This window comes from Dromiciops gliroides, chromosome 2 (assembly GCF_019393635.1).
Source record: "Dromiciops gliroides isolate mDroGli1 chromosome 2, mDroGli1.pri, whole genome shotgun sequence".
In the NCBI taxonomy this organism is placed as follows: Eukaryota; Metazoa; Chordata; class Mammalia; order Microbiotheria; family Microbiotheriidae; genus Dromiciops; species Dromiciops gliroides.
The window spans coordinates 35,936,865-35,963,381 of record NC_057862.1 but is presented as its reverse complement, the minus strand read 5'-3'; the positions used below and the strand labels follow the sequence as shown (position 1 = coordinate 35,963,381).

Genomic DNA, 26,517 nt, shown 5'->3' with positions numbered 1-26,517 from the left:
ATTCTCAGATTTATTGATCCAGCCCTAAACTCTCTCCTAATCTCTTCATCTCTAACTCCATCACCATCTCTCCATCTCTAGCCTCTCATCCCCAACTGCCTATTGAAATATTTCAAGATGAATGACATGTAGACTCAATATAGTCAAGACTGAACTCAAATCTATTTCCTCAAACTCTCCCCTCTTCATAACTTCCCTATGATTGTGGAGGACACTTCCCCAGTTACCCAGGATAACAACCTAAGAGTCCCCTCCATACCCAAATCCTGCAGTTTGTATTTTTGCTGCATGCTTCCTATATACCCCCTTCTCATCTCTGACACTGCCACCTCTCTGGTGCGAGCTCTCATCAGCTCATGCCTGGACTATCGCAATAGCCTCACAGCTGGTCTCCGGTCCTCAAATCTCTCCCCACTGAAGTCCATTCTCCACTCAGCTCTCAAACTGAGATCCAAAACAGCAAGTTTGACAATGTCAACCCCCTATTCCCATTCCATAAACTACAATGGTTCCCTATTGCCTCCTGGATCAAATATAAAAGCCTGTTTGGCTTTTCGTACCTTAAATCTTCCTACCCCCACCCCATGTACTCTGTGACCTCCTGGCTGCAGTTTCACACTGGGCATTTTCACAGCCTGTTCCCCATGCTTGGAATCTGAATCAATCTCAATCTCTCAATCTCTCTCTCTCCCCCTCTTTCCCTCTCCCTCTCCTCCCTCTCGGCCTGTCCATGTTGGCTATCCGGGCTTCCTTCAAGCCTGCTAAAATCCCATCTTCCACAAGAAGCACTTACTTCTCAATCCCTCTCAATGTAAATGCCTTCCCTCTGTTGATTGCCTACAATTTATCTCATGTGTGTATGTATATATGTGTATACGTTCCATACACATATAAATAGCATTTTATTTTTTTCCAATTACATGTAAAGATAGTTTTCAAGATTCGTTTTTGTAAGATTCTGAGTTCCAAGTTTTTCTATCTCCCTCTCTCTCCCTTCGCTGCCCCTCCTCTGATGTTATACAGTACAATCATGTTCAGCTTATTTCCACATTAGTCACATCGTGAGAGAAGAATCGGAACAAAAGGGGGAACCACAAGAAAAAACGACAAGAGTGCTTCCGTGCATTCTTTCCGTCTATAGCCGTAATGGGTTCTCTGGGGCAGGCCTGCAGATCACAAACCACACGTGCCCTTCTGGGCTGGTGCCTTCTATTGTGGACGGCTGTGTCCTGGGGAGAGTCCCCCTCTGGGTGGGGTGCCCGGGCTGCTGTGTGTCCGCAGCCCCTCTCGGGGCCTGTCCTGGCCTCGCCAGCCTCGGTGTCTGCTAACATTCTCGTTCCCCTTTTCTTTCACTCTGGAACCTTGGGTTCTAACATTAAAGAATAATACCGCGGCACGGGCAGACAGAAAAGGTTGCCCCCCTCCAACCCCCGCCCATCCCTAGCTCCCTAACGACAGCCCCCTAGGGCGGGCCCAGAGCTCTCCGCGTATCATCTCTGAGGGGGCTCGTGTGGGCTCGCAGGGATGGCTTTGGTGGGATCTGAACTCGAGTCTTCCTGTCCCCGAGTCCCGGGCTCCGCCCTCGGCACCATGCTGCGCACCCACTAGCCAGAGTCTGGACCCAATCCTCGGCATCCAAGGCTTCCCCTGGTGCGGGACTGAAGGAAAAAGCCTCGTGCTTAAAAATCAAACGTCAGGGAAGGAAGGGAGGCCGCCTCCCTGCGGCGGGGCGCGGTCACCCGGGGAGGCTCTGAGGCCGGATGGGTATCCCTGATTCCGGGCCAAAAAGCAGCCAGGGAAGCACGTCCTGGGGGGCGGCGGGGCCTGCAGGGGCTACTGCCCTCCGAGGACCTCGGAGAAGCCGACCCTCCTCACTGCAGATGAGCCGCCCCCCGGCCGGACGGCCTCCAACGGGAGGGAGGGAGGGACACGTGGCAGCCCGCAGACTTCACACCGGAAATTAGGTCGGCTGGGGGCGGGGCCTCCGTGCGCGTCCCCGCCAGGCCCCGCCCCCCGCGGGCGCTAGCGGAAGTGGCGTGCATCGGCGCTGGGCGTTCAAAGCGGTGCGTTGGAGCGCTCGCAGCTGCCGTCGTCTCGGCGGGACCGACCGAAGGCCGGCAGCGGGGAGGCAGCGATGGAGCCGGCGGGGAGCGGTGGCTCCTCCTCCGTGGACTCTCAGGCCGCCTTCGTGCTGAGTAACCTGGCCGAGGTGGTGGAGCGCGTCCTCGCCTTCCTGCCCACCAAGGCGCTGCTGCGGGTGGCCGGGTGAGGAGCCCCGGGGGGCGCGGGGAGGGCCGGGCCCGCGCGCGGCGGCGGCGGCGGCCTCCGCCCGCCTGGCCGCCCCTCCTCTCCTGCGGGTCCTCAGGGCCCCGGCCCGGTTGCCGCCGCCGCCGCCGCCTTCTCTCTGGCGGGCGCGCAGCCCCCGCCGGGCTGCTCCTGCCCCGCCCCCCACCCGAGCCACCGCGCGTGCGCACCGGGCTCAACCGCCGGCTCCCCTCCCCCACCCGCTCCCGGCCCTAGGCCGGGCTGGAGCCCAGCGCGGGAGGGACCCGGAGGGAGGGGGGCGGAGGAGAAGGAGCGGCCTGCCCCCCCCACGTGACCCGCGGCCTGCTGCCGCGCGTGGCGCTCGCGCTCGCGCTCCGGGGCCTTGGGGCCCCGAGGTTCCTCGAGCGCCGTGGCGTCCGCCCTCTCTTCTGCCCCGGGGTCGGCTTTGGAGGCCTCGAGGCCGCTCGGCCCATTCTAATAATGAATAGCAATAACAGCGAGAGTTTCCTCGCGCTTAAAGCGCTTTACACGCACCTCCCCCTCCCCAGTTTACAGATGAGGAAATCGAGGCAGGCGCCCGGGGGTGGGGGTGGGGAAGAATCCCGCCCAGGGGACCCTGGCCTCCACCTCGGGTGTCCTTGCAGCGAGGCTGCGTCCTCTCGCACAAGGGGCAGGGACTTTGAAGGCTGGGAGCGTCCATCGCTGTGGAATCACAGCCCGGCGGGTGGCAGGGATACAAATACAAGTCTTCGAGGAGCTTAGGGGGAGAGGAGGTGACTACACTGGTGCAAAGGAGGACGCTGATGGGTAAAGAAGAGAGGAGGGTCCAACTAGTTTTAGGAGAAGTTTGAGAAAGGGGTTGGTTGCTTTCACTTGGGAAAGCCTCTTCTTGGAGGAGATGGCCCCTCAATTGGAGTTGAGGGGAGGGAAGAAAAGAAGGTAGTGTGGGGGATGGGGGTGCCGAGCAGGGCAGAACCAGGCCAAGGTAGCAAAGAAACAAGAGGCAGGATAAGGGAGAACAGGTTTGAGTGTAGGGAACAGATGGTTCCAGCTGGTTAGAATGTACATTACAGAATGAAGAGTAACACGAGATAAAGCTGGAAAATAAATTGTACCCAGATAGTGGAGAACCTTGAATATATCAGGATCAGTCATTTATACTTAATTTGGCAGATAATAGGGGCCTGTTGGAGATTGTTGAGGAGAAATGCTGTGTATTAGGGTCATCAGTAGTGGATGTAGATTTAATTTTCTGAGGGAAGAGATCCTGGAGGCAACAAAAATAAGAGGCTGTTGCAGTTGTATTTAAGTGAATGCTAAGGAAACCTTAAGGAGATGTTAGTAGTGCTTGTGGAGAGACAGGACCAGGGAAGCTGTGATGATAGAGTGTGAAGCCTTGGCATTTGAATGTAGGGGGGAAGGGAAGAGTCAGTTCTGATTCTAAGGTTTCAAGACCTGGTGATTGGGAGAGTGCTTGGTGTGCTCATCCATACAAAAAGAGAAGTTAGGTAGAGAAACAGGTTTTGGTAAAAGATTAAGAAGAAGAACCACCATATATATATAGTGCTTACTCTGTGCTAGACACTGGTCAGTGCTTTACAGTTACCTGATGTAATACAACAGCCCTGGGAAATAGTAGTAGTTATTCCTGTTCCATGTTGGATGAGTTCACTTTTGGACTTCAGGGTTAGAAGTACTAACTGGCTACCAGGGAGATGGAAATTTCCAGCAGGCAGATGAAAATGTGGTGTTGAGATCAGTTTAGAACCTGTCATGATTTTCTTTTTCCAGTGTGTCCCGGTTATGGAAGGAATGTGTGCGCCGAACCTTGAGGACCCAGCAGAGCGTGGCCTGGATCTCCACAATGGAGCCCGGGCCCCCAGAGATGCACTCGCTGGTCCGAGTGTTAGCCAAGGAGCTTGAGGCAAGTGATGGTCAGCCGGTCAAGAAGCACTGCATTTCCTAGAGTCAGTCTTTACAGACCGAGCATTAATTCTCCTAAGATGATGGCGTCTATCTTGGGTGATTGTGCTTAAACTTTGTCTCATTTATTCTTGATGTGTTTATTTGTGACATGGTTACTATTAATTACATCATTAACCTTTATGGAACACCTTTCACTAGCTATACTTAAAATACTTAAATACAGATCATTAAAGTAGAAACTCTTTCATAGAGTTCTTAGTGATACATTTCCCGTTAGGTTTTATTGATCTGAACATACATTTAAAATGACACAGTGATGACTTGGAAATAGTTTCTGTGGGAATTGGGCAAAAAAAAAAAGTAAGAAAATTGACTTTTTAAAGTCTGAAAGCATGGGAAGATGGGGGCATACTAAGATGAAGAGGAACACAGATCTATCAGAAACACTCCAGTGGGACTCAGGTGTACCACTTTGGAAGGAAATGAAAAGAAGCACCTCTACACTTTATCCTGTCCCACCCTGTAATCTGTAGAGGGACCCGAACTTTTGTGAAAAGACAGAGGGATAGACAATCTGGAGCACAGGTAACCCCTAGAGACTTTAGGGTAGTTCATTACTCCCAGCCTTTCCCCAAAGTCAGTGACTGTAGGAGCAGCCTCAGGGCATTCTGGAGCCCAACTGTGAGAAAGACCCTAGGCAGAATCCAGCCTGAGCAGTCCCTGAAGCCTGTGGAAGGAGCCCAGCAGCAAGGGGAAAGACCCTAGTCAGAGTCTATGGCCGTGAGGTTCCAGAACCCTGTTACAAGAGGCCCCCACTCCACCCCAGCCCATCATTAGAGCAGCTCTAAAGTCCCTCAAGGGGGGGAAACCTAACCACCATACTATTTATTTGTGGAGCTTAACCCAAGTGTGGCTCCCTTTCCCTCACCCCCCCCCCCAGCCTAAGTACTGAACTAGATGAGATGAGCAAATCAAGATTAAAACTACATATGCCATGAGGGAAGTACCTTGACTTGGGAGAGACACATGTAAAGCCCAAAGAAAATAGCTCCTCAGTGACTATAAGGTAAAGCTTAGAGAATTGTGTCTTAGCCACAGGGACTACAGCAGTACCAGGAAGTAGAAATAAAATGGGAAAGGGGGGGAGGAAAGAATGGTAAGGAAAATTGACATAGAGGTGATGGGAAACCCTACTGAAGAACTAGATGTCCTGAAAAATAGAATGAGCCAGACAGAAAACAGGGGCTCATTAAGAGAAGAATTAGGAAGACCCAAACCTACAGACTGAAAAAAATAGAAGAAAATGTAAGAAATATACTAGGAAAAATAACTGGTTTAGAAAATAGGAGAAGAAGCTGCCTAAGAATTATCATGTCTGAAAACCAGGATTTTTTAGAAAAGTGTTGGATAACATTAAAAACAGTAACAACAAAAACCAACAAACCAACCCAGAACTCTTAGGACCAGATGGAAACAATATAGTCACCTCTGGAAAGAAACCTCAAAATGAAAAACCCCAAGAATGTGGCCACAATTCAGAGCTTCCGTCAAAGCAACCAAGAAGAAGCTAGAGTGCCATGGGACCAGAATAAGATTCCCACAAGGCTCATAAGGAGAGGAGAATTTGGAGTACAGTGTCATGAAAGTAAAGAGATAAAAGGTTTATAATGAAGGATAACCTTTCTGGCAAAACCATACATATAATCCTATAGAAGAAGGGGTTGGTGAATAGATCTTTCATGATGAAAAAGGACTGAGTATGTAGATATTTTAAAACGTGAAGGCAGGGTCCAAGAGAAATAAAGGTGGGGACGAGAAACAAATGGATTCCCAGAACCCTAAAATTTTTAAGGGTTATAAAGAAAGGTTAAAGTGATGAGAGTCCACGAGTGGTTTTCTTCTGTGCTAAAGGTCTTAGAAGACAAAAACGGGAGGGGATAGAGAACTCTACTGGAGAAGAAAGAAGGTGTTGGAGGGGGGAGGTTACCTGCATAAAAGAGATGCACGAGGGGCAGCTAGGTGCAGTGGATAGAGCACCAGCCCTGGAGTCAGGAGGACTTGAGTTCAAATCTGGCTTTAGACACTTAACAGTTACTAGCTGTGTGACCCTGGGCAAGTCACTTAACCCCAATTGCCTCACCAAAGGGGAAAAAATAAAGATGTGTAAGATTGAATTGTCAGGGAGGCAGGTATGAGGGACATGGGTATCCTATCAGTCTCACTTTGATCTGAACATGATAAAGGAATTTAGAACATAGCAGATGTACACGTAAACAGATTTTGATACAGAAATATGCCAAGGGAAGGGAAAGAAAAGAGTCTAAGAGGGAGGGCAGGCTAGGCAAAGGAGCAGTCATAAGCAAAACAAACTGGAAAATTGGAGGCGGCAGATTAAAAGAAAGGGAAGAAAGTAAACACTTGATTTCAGGACTGAAGTAAAACCAAGAGAAGAGCTGCATTATAGAGGCTGTTTCGCATATAAGATGACAAGTGTAAGATTTCTCTCCACAACTTTTTTTTTTTTTTTTGGTGAGGCATTGAGGGTTAAGTGACTTGCCCAAGGTCACACAGCTAGTGTCAAGTGTCTGAGGCTGGGTCCACCACGTTTTAAGGAGGGAAAAGTACAAGAGGGCAGTTTGGAAGGAAATACACACCTAACAGTCCTAACTGAATGAACTACACTCAAGTAAAGCACAAGAGGCTAGCACAGTGATTTAGAAAGCAGTATGTAACTATGTTTATAGGAAACACATCTGAAACACTAGGATTCACGTAGGGTTAAAAAGAAGGGCTGGAGCAAAATCTCATGCTGTAGCTGAATTTAAAGCAGCATAATTTCGGGTAAGGCTACAGGAAAATATTCTCATGGTAAAAAAGACAAACCAGCGTATATTAACTTTTCTTAAAGATGTCCTAGATAATGCATTGATGTTAGTGACTGATGAGTGTTTGTATAAACAGCAATAGTGGGGAAGACCGACAAATCTAACCAAAAGATAAACAGGAAAAGGTATGGATCCAAATAGAACCTGGGGAAAATTAGAGAAGATAGATCTCCTGTGAGTAGTGAATGGGGTTAAAATGAAATTTACATACTTTTCAGCAGTACAAGGCACCTTAAAATTTGGCTATGGATTGGGGGCATAAAAAACAAAAATAGACAAATAAATAGTAAACACATTTATTGATCATAATGTGATAAAAATTAAGTAAAACCGTTAATGAATTTTTAAAAATGAGACTAAATAACTACTAGGTCAAAGCAAGACAATTTCACCAAAGAAATCGACAAAATTAAATGTACTGAAACTCAAGGAACATAATTAAATCAGTTTTGAGGGGGAAATTTCTATCTAAAAGCTTTCATCAATAAAAGAAAAATCAAACTTGAACAGCAAATCAAAAATCCTCAGCTACAAAGTAGAAGTTCTAAAAAACAAAAAGATAAAAGTTGGAAGCAAAAAGACCATTGAGTTGATAAACTAGAAGTGGCTTTAAAAAACTAATCTTGTTTCTTTAAATGGAAAGAAAAAAAATATTTGCATCAGAAATAAAAAAGAACTTAAAAGTAATCAGAGAAGAAATGAAGGAAATACCAAAAACTATTTTGTTCAATTATATGCTAAGAAAAGTGATAATGGAAGTAGATGAATACTTATTTTTTTAAAATACAGGTTAATGAAAAAATAGACTCTTACTAATCCAGTATCAGAAAAAGAACCTGAATGAGCAGTAATAATGAACACCCAAGGGCAGGGGGTAGAGGGGGAGACACCTCCAGGATCATATGGCTTTGCACATGAATTCAAACATTCAAAGAATGATTAGTAGTTCCAAAATCGTTCGCAATAATTATAAGACATTCCGTTTTATGATACAAGTATGGTTTCAATACCTAAATGCGGGAGAGACAAAAATCAATGAATCAATGTAAAAATTTTAAGCGGCGAAAATCAGACTATAATCTCTAATGAATATCAACACAAACATTTTAAATATTAACAGGTAGGCTATAACATGAAATATTACACATGACCAGGTTGGGTTTATAAGAATGCAGGCTTGGGGGCAGCTAGGTGGCGCAGTGGATAGAGCACTGGCCTTGGAGTCGGGAGTACCTGAGTTCAAATCCAGCCTCAGACACTTAATACTTACTAGCTGTGTGACCCTGGGCAAGTCACTTAACCCCAATTGCCTCACTAATAAAAAAAAAAAAAAGAATGCAGGCTTGGTTTAATATAAGGATGATTATAAACATAAATCACATTAATTAATATTATAAATAGTAAAACAAAAAAATCATATATAATTATGTCAATGCTAAAAAAGTTTTTTGACAATCCAAAATTTGTTTCCATTTAAAAATCCAGAAATCATAGAATGGATCTTAGTATAATAAAATGAATCTAACTCAGAGCGTAAGACAAGAAAAAGAGATTTATGGCATTACATAGGAAAAGAGGGAACAAAATGCTTTTTGCAGATGATATGATGGCGTACTTGAATCCTAGAGAGTCAACCAAAATTAACTGAAATGACAAGTACAACTGCAAGATATAAGGATATATGATATATCTATATAGATCAGTATTCCTATATGTAATTAATAGAAGTCATCAGGGAAAGCTTAAAAAAGAAATTTTATTCAAAATAATTAGAGAGGCTGTGAAATATTAGGGAATATGTCTGCCATGATTGATACAGAGACTATAGGAATCCAGCTCAATAACATTTTGCAGAAATACTGACCTAAATAATCAGACACATGTGTAGGACAAGCCTATATTATAAAAATGGCTATACCTAAATAAAGGAAAATTTTAGAGAACTAAAAAAAATAATGAAATTAAGATGGCAGAAGAAAAGATGAAGAATTTCAAGGATAATGATGGGGAAAAAAAGGGAAGTCTATCAGTACCAAATCTCAATGTGTGCCACAACACAGTAATTAGTGGTTTGGTACTCATAAGGGGGGAAAAAAGGGATTAATGGAGCAGAAAAGGCACACAACATGTATAAACAAATAGCATAATGTTTGATAAGCCTAAACCCAAAGACTCCAGTTACTGGGGAAAGTACCCAGTATTTGATGACAACTGGGGAAAACTGAAGATCAGTCTGAAAGAAACTAGAAATAGGTCAACAGCTCATGTTGATAAACTAAGATAAACTCCTAATTGGTATATGCCTTAGACATTAGAGGAACAAATAAATGAACTTTCAAATCTCTGGAAAGGGGAAGAGTTCATCAGTAAGCAAATGATAGAATTATACAAGATAAAACAAAAATTTTATTTAAAATTAAATTTTTTGCACAAATCATAAAAATTAGAAGGGAAACCGGTACCTGGGGAAACAATCTTTGAAACAGATTTCTCTGATAAAAACCTTATAAAGTTATAAAATGAAATTTTGTAAGATAACATATTCACGATTAAAAATCATTTCCCAGAGATGGTCAAAGGTTATGAACAAGTAGTTTCCAAAAGAAAAGGGAGAAGGGAGGAAGACAGTTAAATCAGGTACACTGGTGTATTAATTGTTGATGGAGCTGCTTCAAAATGTATTTCCTTGTGCATACTGTTGAACCCATTTATACTGCTTCTAGGCCTGTATCCTGAAGAATATGGAGAAAGGCCTCTACAAAAAAGTCATAGAAGCTAAGTAGCCCAAAATTGGAAGGTAGGGTTGTGTCCTCCTATTGGGTTAACAGTTGAAACAAATTGAGGAATGTGAATTAACAAGAATTGATGTAACGGACAGTCTCAGAGGAAAGTGAACAGAACAAGGAGAACAATTTGTACAATACTAGGATTGAGGAAAAGAACTTAGAAAGACTTTAGGACTTGATTTAGAACACAATTAAACTGCATGTCTTTTGACCCAGAGATACCACTACTAGGCCTATAGGAGATTTTTTTTTTTTAGTGGCAAAAAACTGGAACCTGAAAGGTGTGTGTGTCGGGAGGTGGTGGCTAAAGGAATTACAGAATATCAATTTAATGGAGCATCATTGTAGCTTAAAAAATGGTGAAAAGGATCATTTAGAGGAACCTGTGAGGATTTGTATGAACTGATGCAAAGTGAACCATATATAGATATTTACACACAGATATATAGACAGTTGTGTGTGCAACAGTGTTGTAGAGAAAGACTTCAGAATTTGGTCATAGCAGTATCCAAGTGACTGAAGATGAAGAATCTACTCTCCTGATGAGGGAGACATGGCCAGTGTGAGAGTTTGTTTTTGCCAAAGCATGTAGTGATATATTAAGGACTTGGGGAGAGGGGCAGATTAATTTTTTTTAAAGAATGTTTATATTGTGACACTACATTTAATACATTTTATTGAATGTGTTGATTTAATACATTCAGTTATACATTGTTGTTGCTCTGAATTGAAATTCAGGCACTGAACCACAATGTCAAAGAAATGATGAAAAGCTAGTGGCTACTGAAAACAAATGTTAGAGCCCTGCCTTAATGGAGTAGAATTGATATTACTGATAATAGAAATGAACGAGAAGTTACTGAAAAAAATGCATAAAGTTAAGGGTTTTGAATGCCATTTGTATTTTTAAATCTTTGTATTGCTATGATGCATGATGTAAAATGAAATCTTTTTTTAAAATAAAGTCCTAAATCAGTTTTGTAAAATAGTGGATCAACCTAGTTCCAAATCAGGTGGAGGGGAGCAATCTCAAATATTGACTGCATATACCTGTAGGAGCCTAAAGTCAACATTTATTCATTGCTTTCTTGGTATGTTAGAACAAAATTAAATGTTATTAGAAATATTTTAAGATCTGTTACGGTTGCATAAAATACTTAGTCTTTTTGGTAATAGAAAAATCTCAGCTTCTAGTTCCTTAAAATGGTACTTTGAGCATTATGTACAAAGGAATGTTAGGTCTAAACATTGCCTATTGTGAATATTAAGATGGGAAATACATTGATAACTTTCCATTTTTCAGATTTGGTGCCATGAAATGTGAGTTTGTGAAGATGCCCCCCTGAGCATTCTCTTTCTATCTCTTTCTCTGTCTTTGTGTATCTGTGTAAAAAGTATAAAAATACTGCATGTCCAAAATTATAGTTTTTAATCAAAAAATAAAGGCAGTTTATTGATAGATTTTCCAGAGCAGGGCATCTTAAAACTTTTTTGTGTCGGGGATCCTAATTCATGAAATAAAATGCTTAGCATTATGCAGGAAAGCAATTATGTTGATGAATGGTTATCAAAATATTTTAAAAAACAAGCTAATGTATCTTAGTCTAAAAACCCACCCCTTTTGTAGTTTTGTACTCATTTATTCAAACTTGGAAACTGGCTAATAGGATAAGAAACTAAGGAAAAGCTAATTCCCCACGTTTACTGTAAAATGAAATTATTCATAGGAACAAATGTAAACTATTTTAAATGGATTACTTCTCATTTAAAAATTTTAACTAATGGTAACCATGTGTTCATTTGACATGTGCTTTATTTCCTACTAATGGAAAAATCTCTTAAAATGACAAACTGAAACGAGGCATTTCCCTTTTTTTGATATACGTATTTGAATTTATGGTAGCATGTAGGCTTTTTGAGTCAGGACCTGTCTCACTTTTGTATTTGTATCCCCAGTGCTCGGTACAGTACCATGTACACATAAGCACTTAATTCATATGCAGAGATCATGTTCAGGTTCCGTTGCGTTCCTGATTTATTTGATAATGACTGAGCTATAACAAGTGATAGCCTTGGGTGGTAGAGCTTTTTTTTAGCAGGGAAATCTGTGTTCTAAAAGAAATATAAGAGAGGGTCACTGTGGAAGGCCAAGGATGAATTGAAGGAACATAGTTATCAGGAAGATAGGCCAGAAAACTCAAACAGTACTGCTAAGCAGCTCTAGCTCTCCCATTGCTTTTCTGCAGAAGGTTCACGCACTACCACAGACTGTTCTCTACATGGCTGATGAGGACACTTTCGTTGGAGATGAGGACGGCCATGGACACAAGAAAGGTGACTATCAGAACAGAAGGGAAGCATTTCCTAAATGGTTCTTCGGTATTGCACCAACCCTGAGGGTTGCTGACAGCATTTCAGCCCCATGGGCATTTCATCTAATGCATGGAGAAGTCCTTATGTCTGTGACACTTTATTCCAGATAACTTAAAGCCCAGTAATACAACTCATCCCACTTGTTGGAAGGGATTTTTTTCTTCTGAAATAGCTTATATGTAACTTAGCATAGATGAAACTAGTAGTCACCAGGCTGAATGCATGCTGGCCAAAAGAACCATTAGTGGTTGAATTACTGATTCTCTTTTCCTGGTAGAAGTTACTAATCAAACCTTTTTGGTGGGCTAAGGCGTGACGTCTCTCATGCTGTGATTGCTTTTCTGTGTTGAATGACGCATATATCAAAGTAGAGTTTTACTTCTGAAATAGAGCAATGTTCAAAAATGATTATATAACCCCAAAAGTAGTCCTGCTGTGATATCAGCCAAATAGAGGGGGAAGGAGTGGGGTTTGCTTTGAAGTTCATTTGTGGCTTCCTTATTTGTTGGGGACATGTCTCATAAAAATTTTCAGAACTTAAAATCTGAAAATGTTAGTTCGGGGGGTGGAGGTAAGACATTGCTATTGTTATAGAGTAATCTTTAAAATATACGCTCTTAAAAACCAAACTGCATTAAATGAAAACTTCAAAAGATTGCTTCATATCTCAATTTCTTTATTTTGTTACAGCACGAAAGAGAAACCCCCAGGAAATTGCTCGTGCCATTGAGAAGCTGTTTCCAAAACGCTGCCATGTCCTCGGGGTTATAACTCCTGGAGTCATAGGTGAGAGAGCCCACTGAAGTGGGACAAACATGGCTGATTTTTTTTTTCCTAAAGAAAAAATATGATTGATAGCTTTTGTTTTACTATAATTCCTTCATTTCTAAACACATCCCTCCCCTCCCTCATTCTTGGGAAGCACTGCCCTGTGACACAGAATCACAGAAAAGAGAAGCAGTTCAGCCAGAGAAACTCATTAGCCAAGGTTTGCAGTATTGGGCACCTAACTTCCACCTTTGCAGAAGAGGCACATTTTAAAATTTCTTTGGGGCTTAATTTGGTCATTCTAATTACATAGCATGAAGCTTTTATTTTTTTGGAGGGGGAAGTCTATTGTTGTGGTTAATGGGTTTATTGTTTTTCTGATTCTGCTTATTTCACTTTGTATCTTCCCTTCTCTATTCTTGGTAGTCATTTCTGATGGAGCTGTGCTGTGTATTCACCACTGCTGAACTGGGGAGATGTATAGATTTTGAAAAAACGTAATTTTTTTGTTCTAAAAATGATAGTCACATTTGTCATGCTATTCTGCTTGACCTAAATAGTATCTCCAAAGTTATGGCTAATATTTAAAAATTAGTTTATTTCTAAAATTAGCCTGACTGGTAAATGTTCAGTGCAACTTAAAATACTTACTTGAAATATGTAATCAATGACTTGGATCAAGGCATAGATAACCGCCTTTATCAAATTTGGAGATGATCTAAAACTTGGAAAGAAAGCTCATGTCTTGACTGATTGAGTCGAGATCCAAAAACATTCTTTGACAGACAAAAATGTACTAAATTTAATACAAGTAAATGTAAAGGCCCCTGTTTGTTTGTTTTTAATTAGTTGTACAAATACAGAGTGATGCAGGGCTAAAGACAGTTACAGAAAGCCCAGGTTTTAGTGGATTGGTAGTTTTAGTTGACTGAGCTTGGAATGAGTCAGCAGTGTACCATGGCAGAAAAAAAGGCTAACCAGTGATTAGCCTAACTTTTCATTAATATAGACGTGGTGACAAGAACAGGGGAGATGCTTTGCTCTAGTCAGACTACATCTGGTCACATCACATAGATGTGTTCTCTTCAATTCTCATCCTCCGTTTCCTCTCCTTATTCCTTTATCAAAAAACAAAACAAAACAAAAACAAAAAAAGCAGCTTAGCCTTAGCCTCATTGATTTTTTACTGCTGTTCCTAAGTGACCTCTCATGAGGTTTTCTGAAGCTTGTTATAATCCCTCTCATATGGGATATTCACTCTCTGGTTGATTACATAATTGTACTTGAAAATAACCCCCAGTGGGCCCAGACTGCAGAAGCTTTGAGCAATTACAGAGAGGCAGATTGTATCTCAACAGAAGGAAAAGCTTACTAAGTTCACTTTTGAATATAAGGGTTTTCTTGTGTTTGGGGAGGTTTTTTTTAAATTTATATTAAATAGGTACCCTTTGTTAGCTCTTTAGACTAATGTTGCACATTACTCTAAATAGACAGCAGATTTAAGGTCTTTTGCACATAGAAAATGAAACAACTTGATTTAGGTAGGTAGAATTGACTTCAACTATCTAGATATTTTCAGAGAAGGCAATTTAAGTAGTCCAGTTTAATGAGATATATTTAATCCAGGTGTTCAAATGCCTTTTAAATATAGTGGACATCTCTGAAACAACCATTCACCTTTGTCCTGCTACCTTTCCCCTTTTTAGGAGGGCAGTTAAGGATTAATTTGTGAGTTTGGAATTATTAATCCGTTCAAGTAAACTACTTAATTTCTTTCATTCTTTCTTGGTTTCATTTTAAATGTTCAAAAAGAAACTAGTTTTTGGAAGAATAAAGACAACATCTTTAATAAGTGATTGTTGACCGAGTTTGAGTCAGGAAAAGTCCTATGTATAAATAACTTTTCTATTTTAATGTAGTCTAGATTGCTTAGCAATCTGACCTAGGAAAGACCTTCTGCAGAAGGTGGGATTTGGAGTTGAGGGTTAAAATAAAACCAAGTATGAGATGACACTTTGCATTGTGATTTGTTTTCCAGTAACTCCAATGGGATCAGGTAGCAATCGGCCTCAAGAAATAGAAGATGGAGAAGCTGGCTTTGCAATATTGTTCCCCAAAATCGATGGAGTAAAAATTGAGACTTTTCATTTTCTGAAGGATCTGAGAAAATGTATCCATGAAAGCAAATTAATTGAAGCAGGTATGATGCTGTTAGTGTTTATATCAGTGTTTCCACATTTGGTAAAATCTCAACGTGTACTCAGGCAAGTCATTAAATAATTGAGGGCTCCCATCCAGCAAGCTGCAATGATGCCTTTGTTATCCAGAGGACAGTCAGCCTTCTGGTAACCTTAAGAGTGGCACAGAGTAAAACGAACAGTGTTTTTGGTAGTAAATTGCTTTATAGACTAGAAAGAAAAGGAATGCACTTATTTCCTAGCAGTGGGCGTAAAAGCTAAACTACACACAGACCCCAAAAAGCAGCGTGGAGGGGGCAGCTAGGTGGTGCAGCAGATAAAGCACCAGCCCTAGATTCAGGAGGACCTGAGTTCAAATCTGGCCTCAGACACTTGACACTTACTAGCTGTGTGACCCTGGGCAAGTCACTTAACCCTCATTGCCACTGCTGCCGCCGCGCGCCCCCCCCCCCCCCCCAAGCCAAGGGGGAAAAAAGGCAGCATGGAAAGGATATGGACAGCAGGGTCACCAAGACCAGAACAGGCTTATAGTCTGAGGGCACACAGCCCTGCCTTCCTGAGAATACCCATGATGCACAGGGATACTCCATTCTCCAGCCTTTCAAAAGCCACTGATGGTGACTTCAAAGTTAGAGTTTTCAGTTCTGTCAGTACCTTAGTTTGTGTGGTCCTGAAGACATGATCTCAACAAGGAGATTGTCTTTCCACATATCTTGGGTTTCACTTCTCTGTTAGCCATTTTATAATCATGTATGTTTATTTTATGTCCAGTTTGATTAGGGGCCTTTGACAGGATCTTTATTTTGTAGGTAGGTTTGACGGAACATGTATTTTTTAAATGTTAATTGAATAGCTTTTGGATGATAACCAGTAGTGGAATAGCATAGCCATTTCTCAGGGGTTTTTTCCTCCCTAAGGTTTAAATTTTTTTTTTATTCTGAAGTTAAACTCTTCCCCTTGGATACTTCCTTTTATGAAATAGAAAGATTATATATACTACTGCAATTTTTTTATTCCACACAGTTTGCTTTTTTTTAAGGGTATATATAATAAAATATATGACCTGTTACTTTTGAAGCCATCCTGCTTATACGTATTTCTTTCTGCACTTCTTTCCATTCTCTTCTGTGTATTTTTTAAAATGCTTTAATATTCCTCTTTTACTTTCTGTTTCCCTTTTACAACATTAATTGCTAGCTTCTCTCTCCCTTCCTAAATCCCCCCCCCACACACACACACACACACACACTTGGAAAGAGAAAAACACAAACCCTACAACAAACAATCCACACATTTGCATGTCTTATCCTGCCTGAGTCTGTCACCTCTTTCACAAGGTGGTGGCATGTTTCATCATCATTCTGAATTATCAGTCATTGCCTTGATCAGAGTTCTCAAGTCCTTCAAAACGTTTTTTCTTTGCAGTGTTGTACCATGAATTATACTCCTGGTTCTCCTTACGTCTTTATATCAGTTTATACAAATGTTGCTTTTCTTTTCAAAATCTGTTATGGAGCAGTATCATTTCATTAAATTTTAAAACCAGAATTTGTTTAGTCATTTCCGAATTGATGAGCACCGCCTTAGTTTTCTGTTCTTTGCTACTACAAAAAGAGCTGCTAGAAATATTTTTTATACACATGAGCCTTTTCCTTTTTTCTTTGATCCTCTTGGGATATAGGTCTAGTTATTGATATTGCTGGTTAAATAGTATGTACAAATTAGTGTAGTATAGATAGTTTCAAATTGCTTTCCAGAATGACTAGACCAAGTCACAGGTCCACCCAGTTCTCCGTTATTCAGCTATAAATGATCTAGATTTATGTTATCCAGGTCCTTGATATTTCTTGATCTTAGGATTTGTTAATGTAGAATATGTTAGCACTTCCTTTTTCTGTATTCTTCCAGCACAGTGTAGGACATCTAAGAGGGTCTTCCTGGTTAGAGCATCAACTTTTTGGTCTATAATGTTAAGTTTTGAGAAGAGGTGACTTTCTAAGTTCCTGTTCTGTTTGTGAAGGTTGAAGTTCAGATTCAGGTCATCAGCTATGATATATCAAAGCCAGAAGGAACTAGAGGATGTCTGACCTAGGACCCTGAAAAGAAGAGTGACTTGTCTAACAGAAGGCCATTAGCCTTGTCTTTGTTAAGTTTGTAGTCTGTAGGGGATTCATATTGGGCCTTGATTCTATCATGCCGATGGTGAGTGGACTTGTAGGATGTCAGAATTGGAAAGGACCATTCTCTAGTCCAACTCCCGTAACAGAGAAAGAAACTGGAGGCTAGGGGAGCAAGTGACTTGAAGTAACTTCTATGGAAAGTGAGAGGGAACCGGTTAGGGAGGAAGGAAAGGAATGCTGTGCTGCAGCTGGGCCCAGCTGAAGTGGGCTAACTTACCTGTTCCACACACTGCCATCCAGCAGTGTGGGAGGAGTAGCAGAGCAATGAGATGGTGAATGGTGAACTGTGATAGGACAGTTAGGGGTGAGGAAGGCTGGGAAATATAAGGGCCAGCATCAGAAAGGGAAACCAAAGCAGGGCTGATCGTGAAAGTTATGAGTGTGTGGAGGGTCTGTAGGGCTCGCTGAAGGGGAAGACTGGGTTTAAAAGGGCTAAGGCAGAGGGAGAAATGAGATGAAAGGGAGCTATGGTCATACAGAGTCAAGTCAGACTTTTTAATTAAGGAAATGGAACACTTGTGGGTAATGATGACATGGTATGTGGCCATCTCTGTATATCATAAAGGAGTAGGGGATAAAATTGAAGGAGCCTGAGGAATTGGAAGATTAGAGAGGATTGTTGTGGATGTGGAAGTACACACAGCCGGGCAGGAATTGTGGAGGAAAGAAGGATGACTATCTAGATGCTTAAGTCTTTGAGAAAGAAAGTCCCCTTCAACCTGGGAGACAGTATACAACAGCCACTGTGCTTTAGATTCAAGTCTACTTCGGAGAGGAGAGATTGAGTAATGGGCATTGAGAAGCAAAAGGAGTATTTAGACTCTTCTCCAGTGTTAGTGTCTCCCTTCATTCCCATCTCTTCCCTACTCCTTTATAAGATAAGATACAGCCAGTCCTGGAGAGAATATTTGGGGATGCTTTGTCCTTGAGGGGAGCCAGATTTCAATAAGAGAGAGAGAAGATAGCATTATGAGAGAAAGATCCAGGATGAAGGGAAGTCTTTCATTCTAGAATGGGCATTCCAGAGGGCACAGTGGAGGGGGTGTCAGGGGTTAGAGTGGGGCATGAGGAGGGTTGGGTTGAGGAAGATGAGCGCGAGAATGGGATGTGGGTATTGGAAATCATTTTCTCACCAACAGCAACAAGAACAACTAATAAGTGCCAGGCTCTACACCAAGCATTCTAGATATCGCCTTTCGTCTTCCTCACAACCCGGGAAGTTGGGTGCTATTATCAGCTCCATTTTATTGATGAGGGAACTGAGGCAAAGAGCAGTTAAGTGACTTACTCAGGTCATCCAACTATAAAGTGTCCGAGACCAGACTGTGATGATTATTTCTGTATGGAAAGGGACAAACCAAAGGAGATGGGGATTTCCAAGTGGCGGGCGAGTAGCGAAGCCCGTACTCTCCAAGGGGTCTCCCCAAGTGGGCTGGCAGGCTCAGGCCTTGTCCTTTTCTGGATGTGTTGGCCTGGGCAAGTCCCTGTCCCGAAATAGTCTGAAGTTGAGGATCTGCTCTAAATCCAGAAGCATCGACTTACTTCCTGCGGTGTGCCAGGCACTGTGCCAAACTGCTGAAGATAATTGGGGGGGGGGATCCCTCCCCACAAGAAGTTTCTATTCTATTAGGAGAGGCAGCTCGAGAGAGAGAGAGAGAGTGTGTGTGTGTGTGTGTGTGCGCGCGCCCACGCATACTCTTATCTCCCTTACACACATACATACATACACACACACATACATACATACACACATACACCCACATACAATAGGAAATAACTAAAGACGCAGTGCTTGGGGGCATCGGTGTTTGGGTAAACCTCTCAAAGGAAGTGACGGACTCGGAGGCAGGGCTTCAGGTAGCTGTGGAACAGGAACTCCTTGAGGGGGAGGGGTTATCTCCCCTTTTGATTTGGGTCCCCAGGCCCAGACACAGTAGGGCTTAATAAATGCTCATTACTTGATGACTGTTCTCTTGTTTAAGGGCTCAATTGAAGCAGAACTCAGCATCCAACTCGGGATGTTTTTGGAGGTGAGGATAAAATCCCTCCAGTAGAAAGTGTACATTTCCATGATGATGGGCTAATTCACTAGACCATTTATTAAGCACTAAGTGCTAGGGTGTTTACCATGATGAAATTATTTAGCAAAATGCTTCTGTGAAGCATGCTTTTCCATATGCTTGGGTTAAATAACTTCAAAAGGAGTCCTTAAGCAGTTAACTTCAGAATTGTTTCTTTAAAAAGAATATAAATTCTCCCAGGTGTAGTTAACTCTTTGCTTTCACTTTAGGCCTGGCTGTCACTAGAATGCTTTTCCGTTTGGCTGTCCCGAGTCTACACAGGGTCTTAGCATGCAGTGCTTTTCTTTTTTAACAGTGAATCCTGAAGTTTTCCCGCTTTATGGAAAGCTAGCCTGTACATAAAGCCAAAAAAAGGCAGTCATTTTGTCTCAGACAGAAGGCAGTTGGTCCCGTTTTCCTTTGCTGCTCAAGGTTGTCAGATACCTACTTAGTGCACTGCATTTTCTCTTGTTGCTCCTATAAGGAATGTTTGTGCATTTAGGCTGTGTGATCTTAGCTTTAAGACAGTCTCCAGTCTTTGCTACATCTTTTTGTTTTGAATCTCAGAGGCCCGTTCGGCCCCAGCAGCCATGTAGGTGTCCACGGGAACAGAGGCCCCTGTACTGGGGGAGGTACCATTTTCAGTGAGAAGAGCACTGCATGAGAAGACATGATGCCTTGGGGGCTCTTGCCTTGGTTCTGCACAAACTTGTGGTTTGACTTTGGGAAAATAATTTCTGCTCGCTGGGCCTCCTGTAAAAGGAGAAGAGAAGGTAAGACTAAGTAATCTCTAAGCTTCCTTCCAGGCCTATGACTGACAGTTGTTTTTCTTTTTGTCCCATTCCAGGTCTTAAAAACAATCCTGAACTTAGGGTGGTCCTTATATTTGGCTACAATTCTTGGAAGATAGGAGCTGCTGGATTTCTTCAAAAAGTAGTCAACATTCTCAATGAAAAGAGTGTCATGCTGGCTGGTGGCCAGGTAGACCGCTTGACCTCACTGACATCTGAGAGGTTTGTGCTTGTTCTGCCCTGCCCTGGGTGGGAGTCGGGGTTGAGGAATACTGGAATCTTGGCACTCTTGGGGGGGGGGTTGGGATCAGTGTCATCTTCCCACCTCCCAACTTGCTGGCATAGTTGATCTGGTTTTGTCATATTCAGGGAGGGTGGTATACTGAAGAGAATAACAGAAATGGCTGGTATTTATATAGTATTTACCATTTGCATCCTCACGCCACCCTATAAGGTGGGTACTGTTGTTATCCCCATTTTATTGATGCAGAAACCGAATGTAAGAAAGGTTATGACTTGTCTAGGGTCACACAGCTAGTAAGTCTCTGAGGCAGGATTTGAATGGAGGGCTTCACCTACCTGCCTAAGAACACTCAATTTACATACAAAGACCTGGTTCTACCTCCCAGTTCCTAAAGCCAGGAGAGTCCTCCTTTTACCCATCTATTAAAGGAGGGAACTCTTAAGAGCTGAAAGAGCCTTCAGAATGTCATCTGGTACTACCCTCTTATTTCACCAATAAGGAAACCAGGACCTTGAGAGTTGTGGCTGCCTGCCTCCTCTAGTTCTGGGATGGGTCACTTAGCAGAGCAGAGGTGAGTGGTGGACCGGGCCCCTCCCCCTTGGGCAGTTGTGAATAGGTGGAGGATCTTATTCTTAGCCTTCAGTTCAAGAAGCTCCTCCCTGACAAGGCAGAGCCCTTAACACGCACAGGTGATCCATCCCATCATCCCAAACATGTCTCCCCTGCCTTAGAAGAACCATCACTTGATCAGTCGTCCCTGCCAGCTGTCGTCTGTATCACTCCTCCCCTTCTTAGTCAGCCAGTGTTGGGTGCTGACCATCCAGGCTTTGTGCTGAACACTGGGGGATGAGTATAGGAGGGAAACAGTTGCTACTCTCTGGGGGCACATGAACTACATAAAACAGACATCTTTGGTAAAAGTCAGACATTTCAGAGAGACCCCCAGACTTGCAGTTGGGGGAGATCAGGAAAGGCTTTGTGCTTGCACGGTGTTCTAAAGGAAGAGCAGGGCCTCTGACGCAGCAGTAAGACAGTCAGTCAGTGGTCAGTAAGCATTTATTAAGCACTCACTGTGTGCCAGGCCCTGTGTTAAGTGTTCAGGATACAAAGAAAGAGAAGACCACCTTCACACGGTGCTTCCCATTCCTCTCCTTCCTGCGTCATAACTCTCCGCAGTCTGAATTCCGACCACCTCAGTCCCCTGAAACTGCTCCCTGCAGAGACCCCAGTGCTCCCCGGACTCGTGATGGCTTTTCCTTAGTCCCCATCTGACTTTGTGACCTTTCAGCAGCCTCAGTTTTGTGGCACACTGCGAGTGCTCCTCCTTGATCTCTCTTACCAACTCTTCCAGCTCTCGCCCACTGACTGTGGGCGTCCTGCCCCTACCCTCTCTCCCTTTCTGTGCAGATGGCCTCAGGTCTCCTCATCTTTCTCCTGAGCTAGAATCCCACATCAAGTCATGCAGCACTCATTCTTTCTTTTCCTGCATGTCCTTCCATGTTACGCTCACTTAGTAGACTCCTTGACTTCTCCCACTAATTTCTAATCTGTTTTCACGTCTTGTCGTTTCTGCTTTCACAACATGTCTTGCTTATGTCACCTCCCTGCTCACACAGCCCTGACTCTGGTGCAAGCCCTTTATCACCCGCCCTCTGCGTGGTCTCCCTGCTTCAAACTTCTCTCCAGTCTAATGCTCCTCTCCCCTCAGCTGCCAAAGGGAAGGTCTTTCAGTAGCATTCCCGTGCCCCTCACGTCCCCCTCTCAATAAGCCCCTGCTGGGGTGAGGTGACTAGCTGGAGCTTGTGGGATTGGGGACTGCTTCATGTAGAAAGAGGCGGTGCTTGAGCCGAGCCTGGAAGGAGCGCAGCGTAGGGATTCCAAGGAAGGGGCTAGCCCATGGGGTCCTTCCCTGGGGAGATGGAGGATCCTGGAGACAGAATAGAGAGTACACCAGGATGGCCACACCCCAGAGAGCATGGAGGGGCGTGCTATGGGAGGACATGCCCAGGAGAAGTAGAGAAAGGCAGCTTGCAAAGCTTTCATAGCTCAACCCCACACCCAGCATTTGCTCTTAGACAGTGGGAAACAATTGGGGTTTATGGAGAAGAGAGACAACATGGCCAGATGAAGCTTTAGGAAAACAACTTTGTTGGCTGAAGGGAGTGGGGAGACCAAATGGGCAACTCTTTCAGTCTAGGGTGGGAGGTGGTGAGCACCTGGACTAGGGTGGAAGCTGTTTGAGATGTTGTACAGCTCAAAATGACACGGTTGGATACAGGGAGGGCTTTGAAGGTCATGGCAAGGTGGCTGGTCTGGGCCATTGGCAGAAGTGGTGCCTTCCTCGGGGGTAGAAAAATTCAGAAGAGGAATGGGCTTGGGGGAAAAGATAACAAGTTTTTAAAAACTAGAACATGGTGGTTCTGAAAGGTTTTCTGCCCTAGGGGCTCATCTTCATTTGGTTCCAATCAAGAACATTTTATTATTACAAGCTTTTATTTGTCTTCAGAGATGTCAGCATTTGCTTCTCTCTTTTGGGAATGTTCTTAAGTACCTGTTTTCTTTTGTTATAATGCAGTAGGTAGAAAGTGTGTAGTATTCCTTGCAAAATTGTTCCTTGGTGTTAGATGTTCACTACGTTTCCTGTTGTGCTAGAACAACCTCTGAACTCAGTGCAGTCATTACATTGGGATTCAGTCCTCTAAATAAACTATGCACACACTCTCAAAGCAGTTGAAGGTCCAAAAAAAAAATCAAACTTTTTATTTCAGCACAACATCTATGCAGAGATAGGGTTTTTTTTTCATTAAGCTTTGTTCTGAATATAATTGGCATTTGCATGTAAATAGAGGGAAAAGTATTGTACATGAAATTGTACACCTGTATGATTCTGTGGGTTTTTTGTTTGTTTTGTGGGGCGATGAGGGTTAAGTGACTTGCCTAGGGTCACACAGCTATTAAGTGTCTAGTGTCTGAGGTCAGATTTGAACTCAGGTCCTCCTGAATCCAGGGCCGGTGCTTTATCCACTGTGCCACCTAGCTGCCCCTAGTCCTTTGCTTCTACAAAAAGTGATTGTAAATGTTTTGTACATGTGGATCTTGAATTTTTTCCCTTTTTTTTTGGTAAAAGATTGTATTCAAAAAAAAGAAAAAGAAAAGATTGTATTGACTGAGTTATTATATTCTCTTCCCTTTGTACCCAAGTGATGTCCCTGTTGACCCCTGTGGTTTGAACAGTGACGGAAAAGCAGTTTTAAATGAAGGATTATAGCCAGTACCTCACAAGGAAGTGGACAGGAAGGAAGAAGAAAGCCTGGAGTAATGAATTCTATATAATAGAATATCAAAAGCCCCATTCTTTGACACTGGACAGGCAGAGTTTGGATTTAGAAGGTTGGAGCAGACACGTATTCAGAATAAAGCATTATTAACTATACCTGTTGCCCCAGCACATCTGCTGCTGGTCTTCTTCCATTTTCCCTGTAGCTATCTTTGCTTTACCCCAGTGGATCTGCTTTTTTTGTTACTATTGTCAAAATGTGATTATTGCTTCCTCTTCAGAAATTCAGGTAATTTCTGCCAATCTTGCTTACCTCTGATGCCAAGTCATGATTTACTCTATATACATATTGTGAAAAACCTAGAGTGAAACTTGTCAGATGTCATGTGTTCATACTAGTGTCGCGTATCATTAAAAAGGAAGAGGGGGGCAGGGCAGCTAGGTGGCACAGTGGATAGAGCACCGGCCCTGGATTCAGGAGGACCTGAGTTTAAATCTGGCCTTAGACACTTGATACTTACTAGCTGTGTGACCCTGGGCAACTCACTTAACCCCAATTGCCTCACTAAAAAAAAAAAAAAGGAAGATGGGGACCCTTTTGTTAGATGATGTCCCAGACTATAGACTGAAGTTTCTCTAGCAGAAATGCCATTTAGAACAGAAGTGTCAAATGCCCTGTGGGAAAAGTGTCAGTAGAACCAGATTAAAATGTAATTAGGAAAGGTTTGACAAAATAAAGATAACAGTACAACATAGATAATGTTAAATTGTGGTTTTCTAAGTCAATATGTTCCCCTCAAGGAGCTTGACATGATTGATGTTGTAGTTGAAATGATTTGTTTTCCTTGTGAACCTGTGTAGAATGATCTTGGGAAGTAGTGGTTAGCAGTAAGAAATGGTACAAAATATCCTTTCTCATTCCCTATGATGATTTGTAGAGGTACTTAGGAATAGACAGGTTGACTGGCATTGTGGAAATATGACCCGAGGGGCCCAGCTGGATTTCTAGTGCTCACCCTTTTTTGCCTCTTCAATATTTCTGAATACATCAGGAAAAGAACATCAGTGAGGGTCTTTTATACTTCCTAAACTCCTCTTCCCCCCCACCCCCACCCAGAAGTGACTTATAGACCCTGTTAAAGCTTAACAAGCTGTGTTCATGGAGCTTTTCTGACTCAGAATCGGGCCTAGCCACACTTGCCGGCAGAGGCTCCTCACCTGAGAATGTCCCTGAGGTAGTGGCTCAGGAGGGTCCCTCACCTGTGTAGCTCAGTGGCAGGTTTGGAAATTAACTTGCAAATCTGTTTAGTACTACCTGGGGCAGGGGGTTGGGTGTGGGAGGGCCGGGTGGTTCAGCAGAGCCACCTGCCCCAGCGGCCTAGAGGGAGCCTGTGCTGACCTGTCTGTTACTTTTCAGTAACCCCCCCACCAATGAGGCCTGTGGCGTGGTCGGCCTCTCCTTCAGTGGACCCCAGATCCAGAGCGCGTCTGTTCTGCTGAACCAGGATGTGAATGATGAGAAGACTGCTGAGGCCGCCATGCAGCGCCTCAAAGCCGCCAACATCCCCGAGTACAACACGTTTGGCTTCATGTTTGCGTGTGTGGGCAGAGGCTTCCAGTACTACCGAACCCGCCGGAATGTAGAGGCAGACGCCTTCCGCAAGTTCTTCCCGAACGTTCCCTTGTTTGGCTTCTTTGGAAATGGAGAGATAGGGTGTGATCGAATAGTGACAGGGAACTTCATCCTGAGGGAGTGTAATGAGGTAGAGGATATCTTACTCCATAGCTACACCACTGTCATGATTCTCATCCACCTTGGGCCAACCAAGTGAGGCGCTTGCGCTTCAGCCGCGCCTGTAGCCCACCCTGAAACCTGGGGGCATGTACATATTTCAGATGAAAGTACCTTTAGAAGTATCTGTTTTATAACTTTGTTTAATGCTCTCGAGGTAATGTTGGAATAGGTCTAACAGTGTCAAGTGAAGGGGAACTTGTGTGTAAGATAATACTGTGTGGCGGTCATCCCTGGGTCAGCTCAGAGAGCTCAGGGGAGATGGAGGGCCAGTGCCTGGGGTGACAGTGACTGCCTCCTTAGCCACAGTGAGGGAGAGAGCACTGACCTGGAGCCCAGGACTCCCACCCCCACTGCCACTTAGTGCAGCCCCTTTCGGAGCCTCAGTTTCCTCATCTGTATAATGGAGAGAACACTTGCCCTCCCTAACTCACAGGCTTGTTGTGAGGCTAAAATGAATGTGTGTAAAGCACTTTGTAAATCTGGAAGTGCTACAGACCTGTGTGAGTGATTCTTGTCAGAAGGATGATCATCTTGGGGCCATAATCATGAAGTTTTTTGTTTTCTTCAAAAACATACACAACATTGGTCTGTTGTCTCCTCAAGGGAGACCTTTTCTCAACTGCATCTGTTTTTCAGACACTTTAATAAAGTTATTACATTATTTTTACTCATTGCATAAAAGTTAAAATAAAATATTTTGTGGTGGTAGTTGGTGCACTGAAATTATTCAGCCTGAAGAACAAATTTGCAAGACTAATCAACAGTATTACTTTATACATTGAAGGTACTCCTTTCCATTTGTCAATAAAGAAAACGCAAGTAATTCTTTTGTTCCCCTTCTTTTTGTAGCTGAATGGCAGGCACCTGAGAATAAGTTCACCAATCTCATTTTTGTTCTTGGACATGACTGCTTTGCAGCTAGATGGTATAAGCCATTAGGGAGAAAGGAAATTAGCCACACCTTACACA

The 26,517-nt window shown here is 43.1% G+C and overlaps 1 protein-coding gene across 1 annotated transcript; it reads left to right on the top strand.

Annotated features, from left to right (window-relative positions):
* The first annotated feature begins 2,022 nt into the window (after window positions 1-2,022).
* FBXO22 (F-box protein 22) lies at window positions 2,023-26,256 on the top strand. The gene is made up of 7 exons (XM_043982819.1): window positions 2,023-2,265; window positions 4,057-4,189; window positions 12,109-12,196; window positions 12,926-13,021; window positions 15,042-15,203; window positions 20,289-20,454; window positions 25,171-26,256. Exons 1-7 carry the CDS (start codon window positions 2,135-2,137, stop codon window positions 25,583-25,585), a joined length of 1,191 nt encoding a protein of 396 aa, XP_043838754.1. The 5' UTR covers window positions 2,023-2,134; the 3' UTR covers window positions 25,586-26,256.
* The last annotated feature ends 261 nt before the right edge of the window (window positions 26,257-26,517 follow it).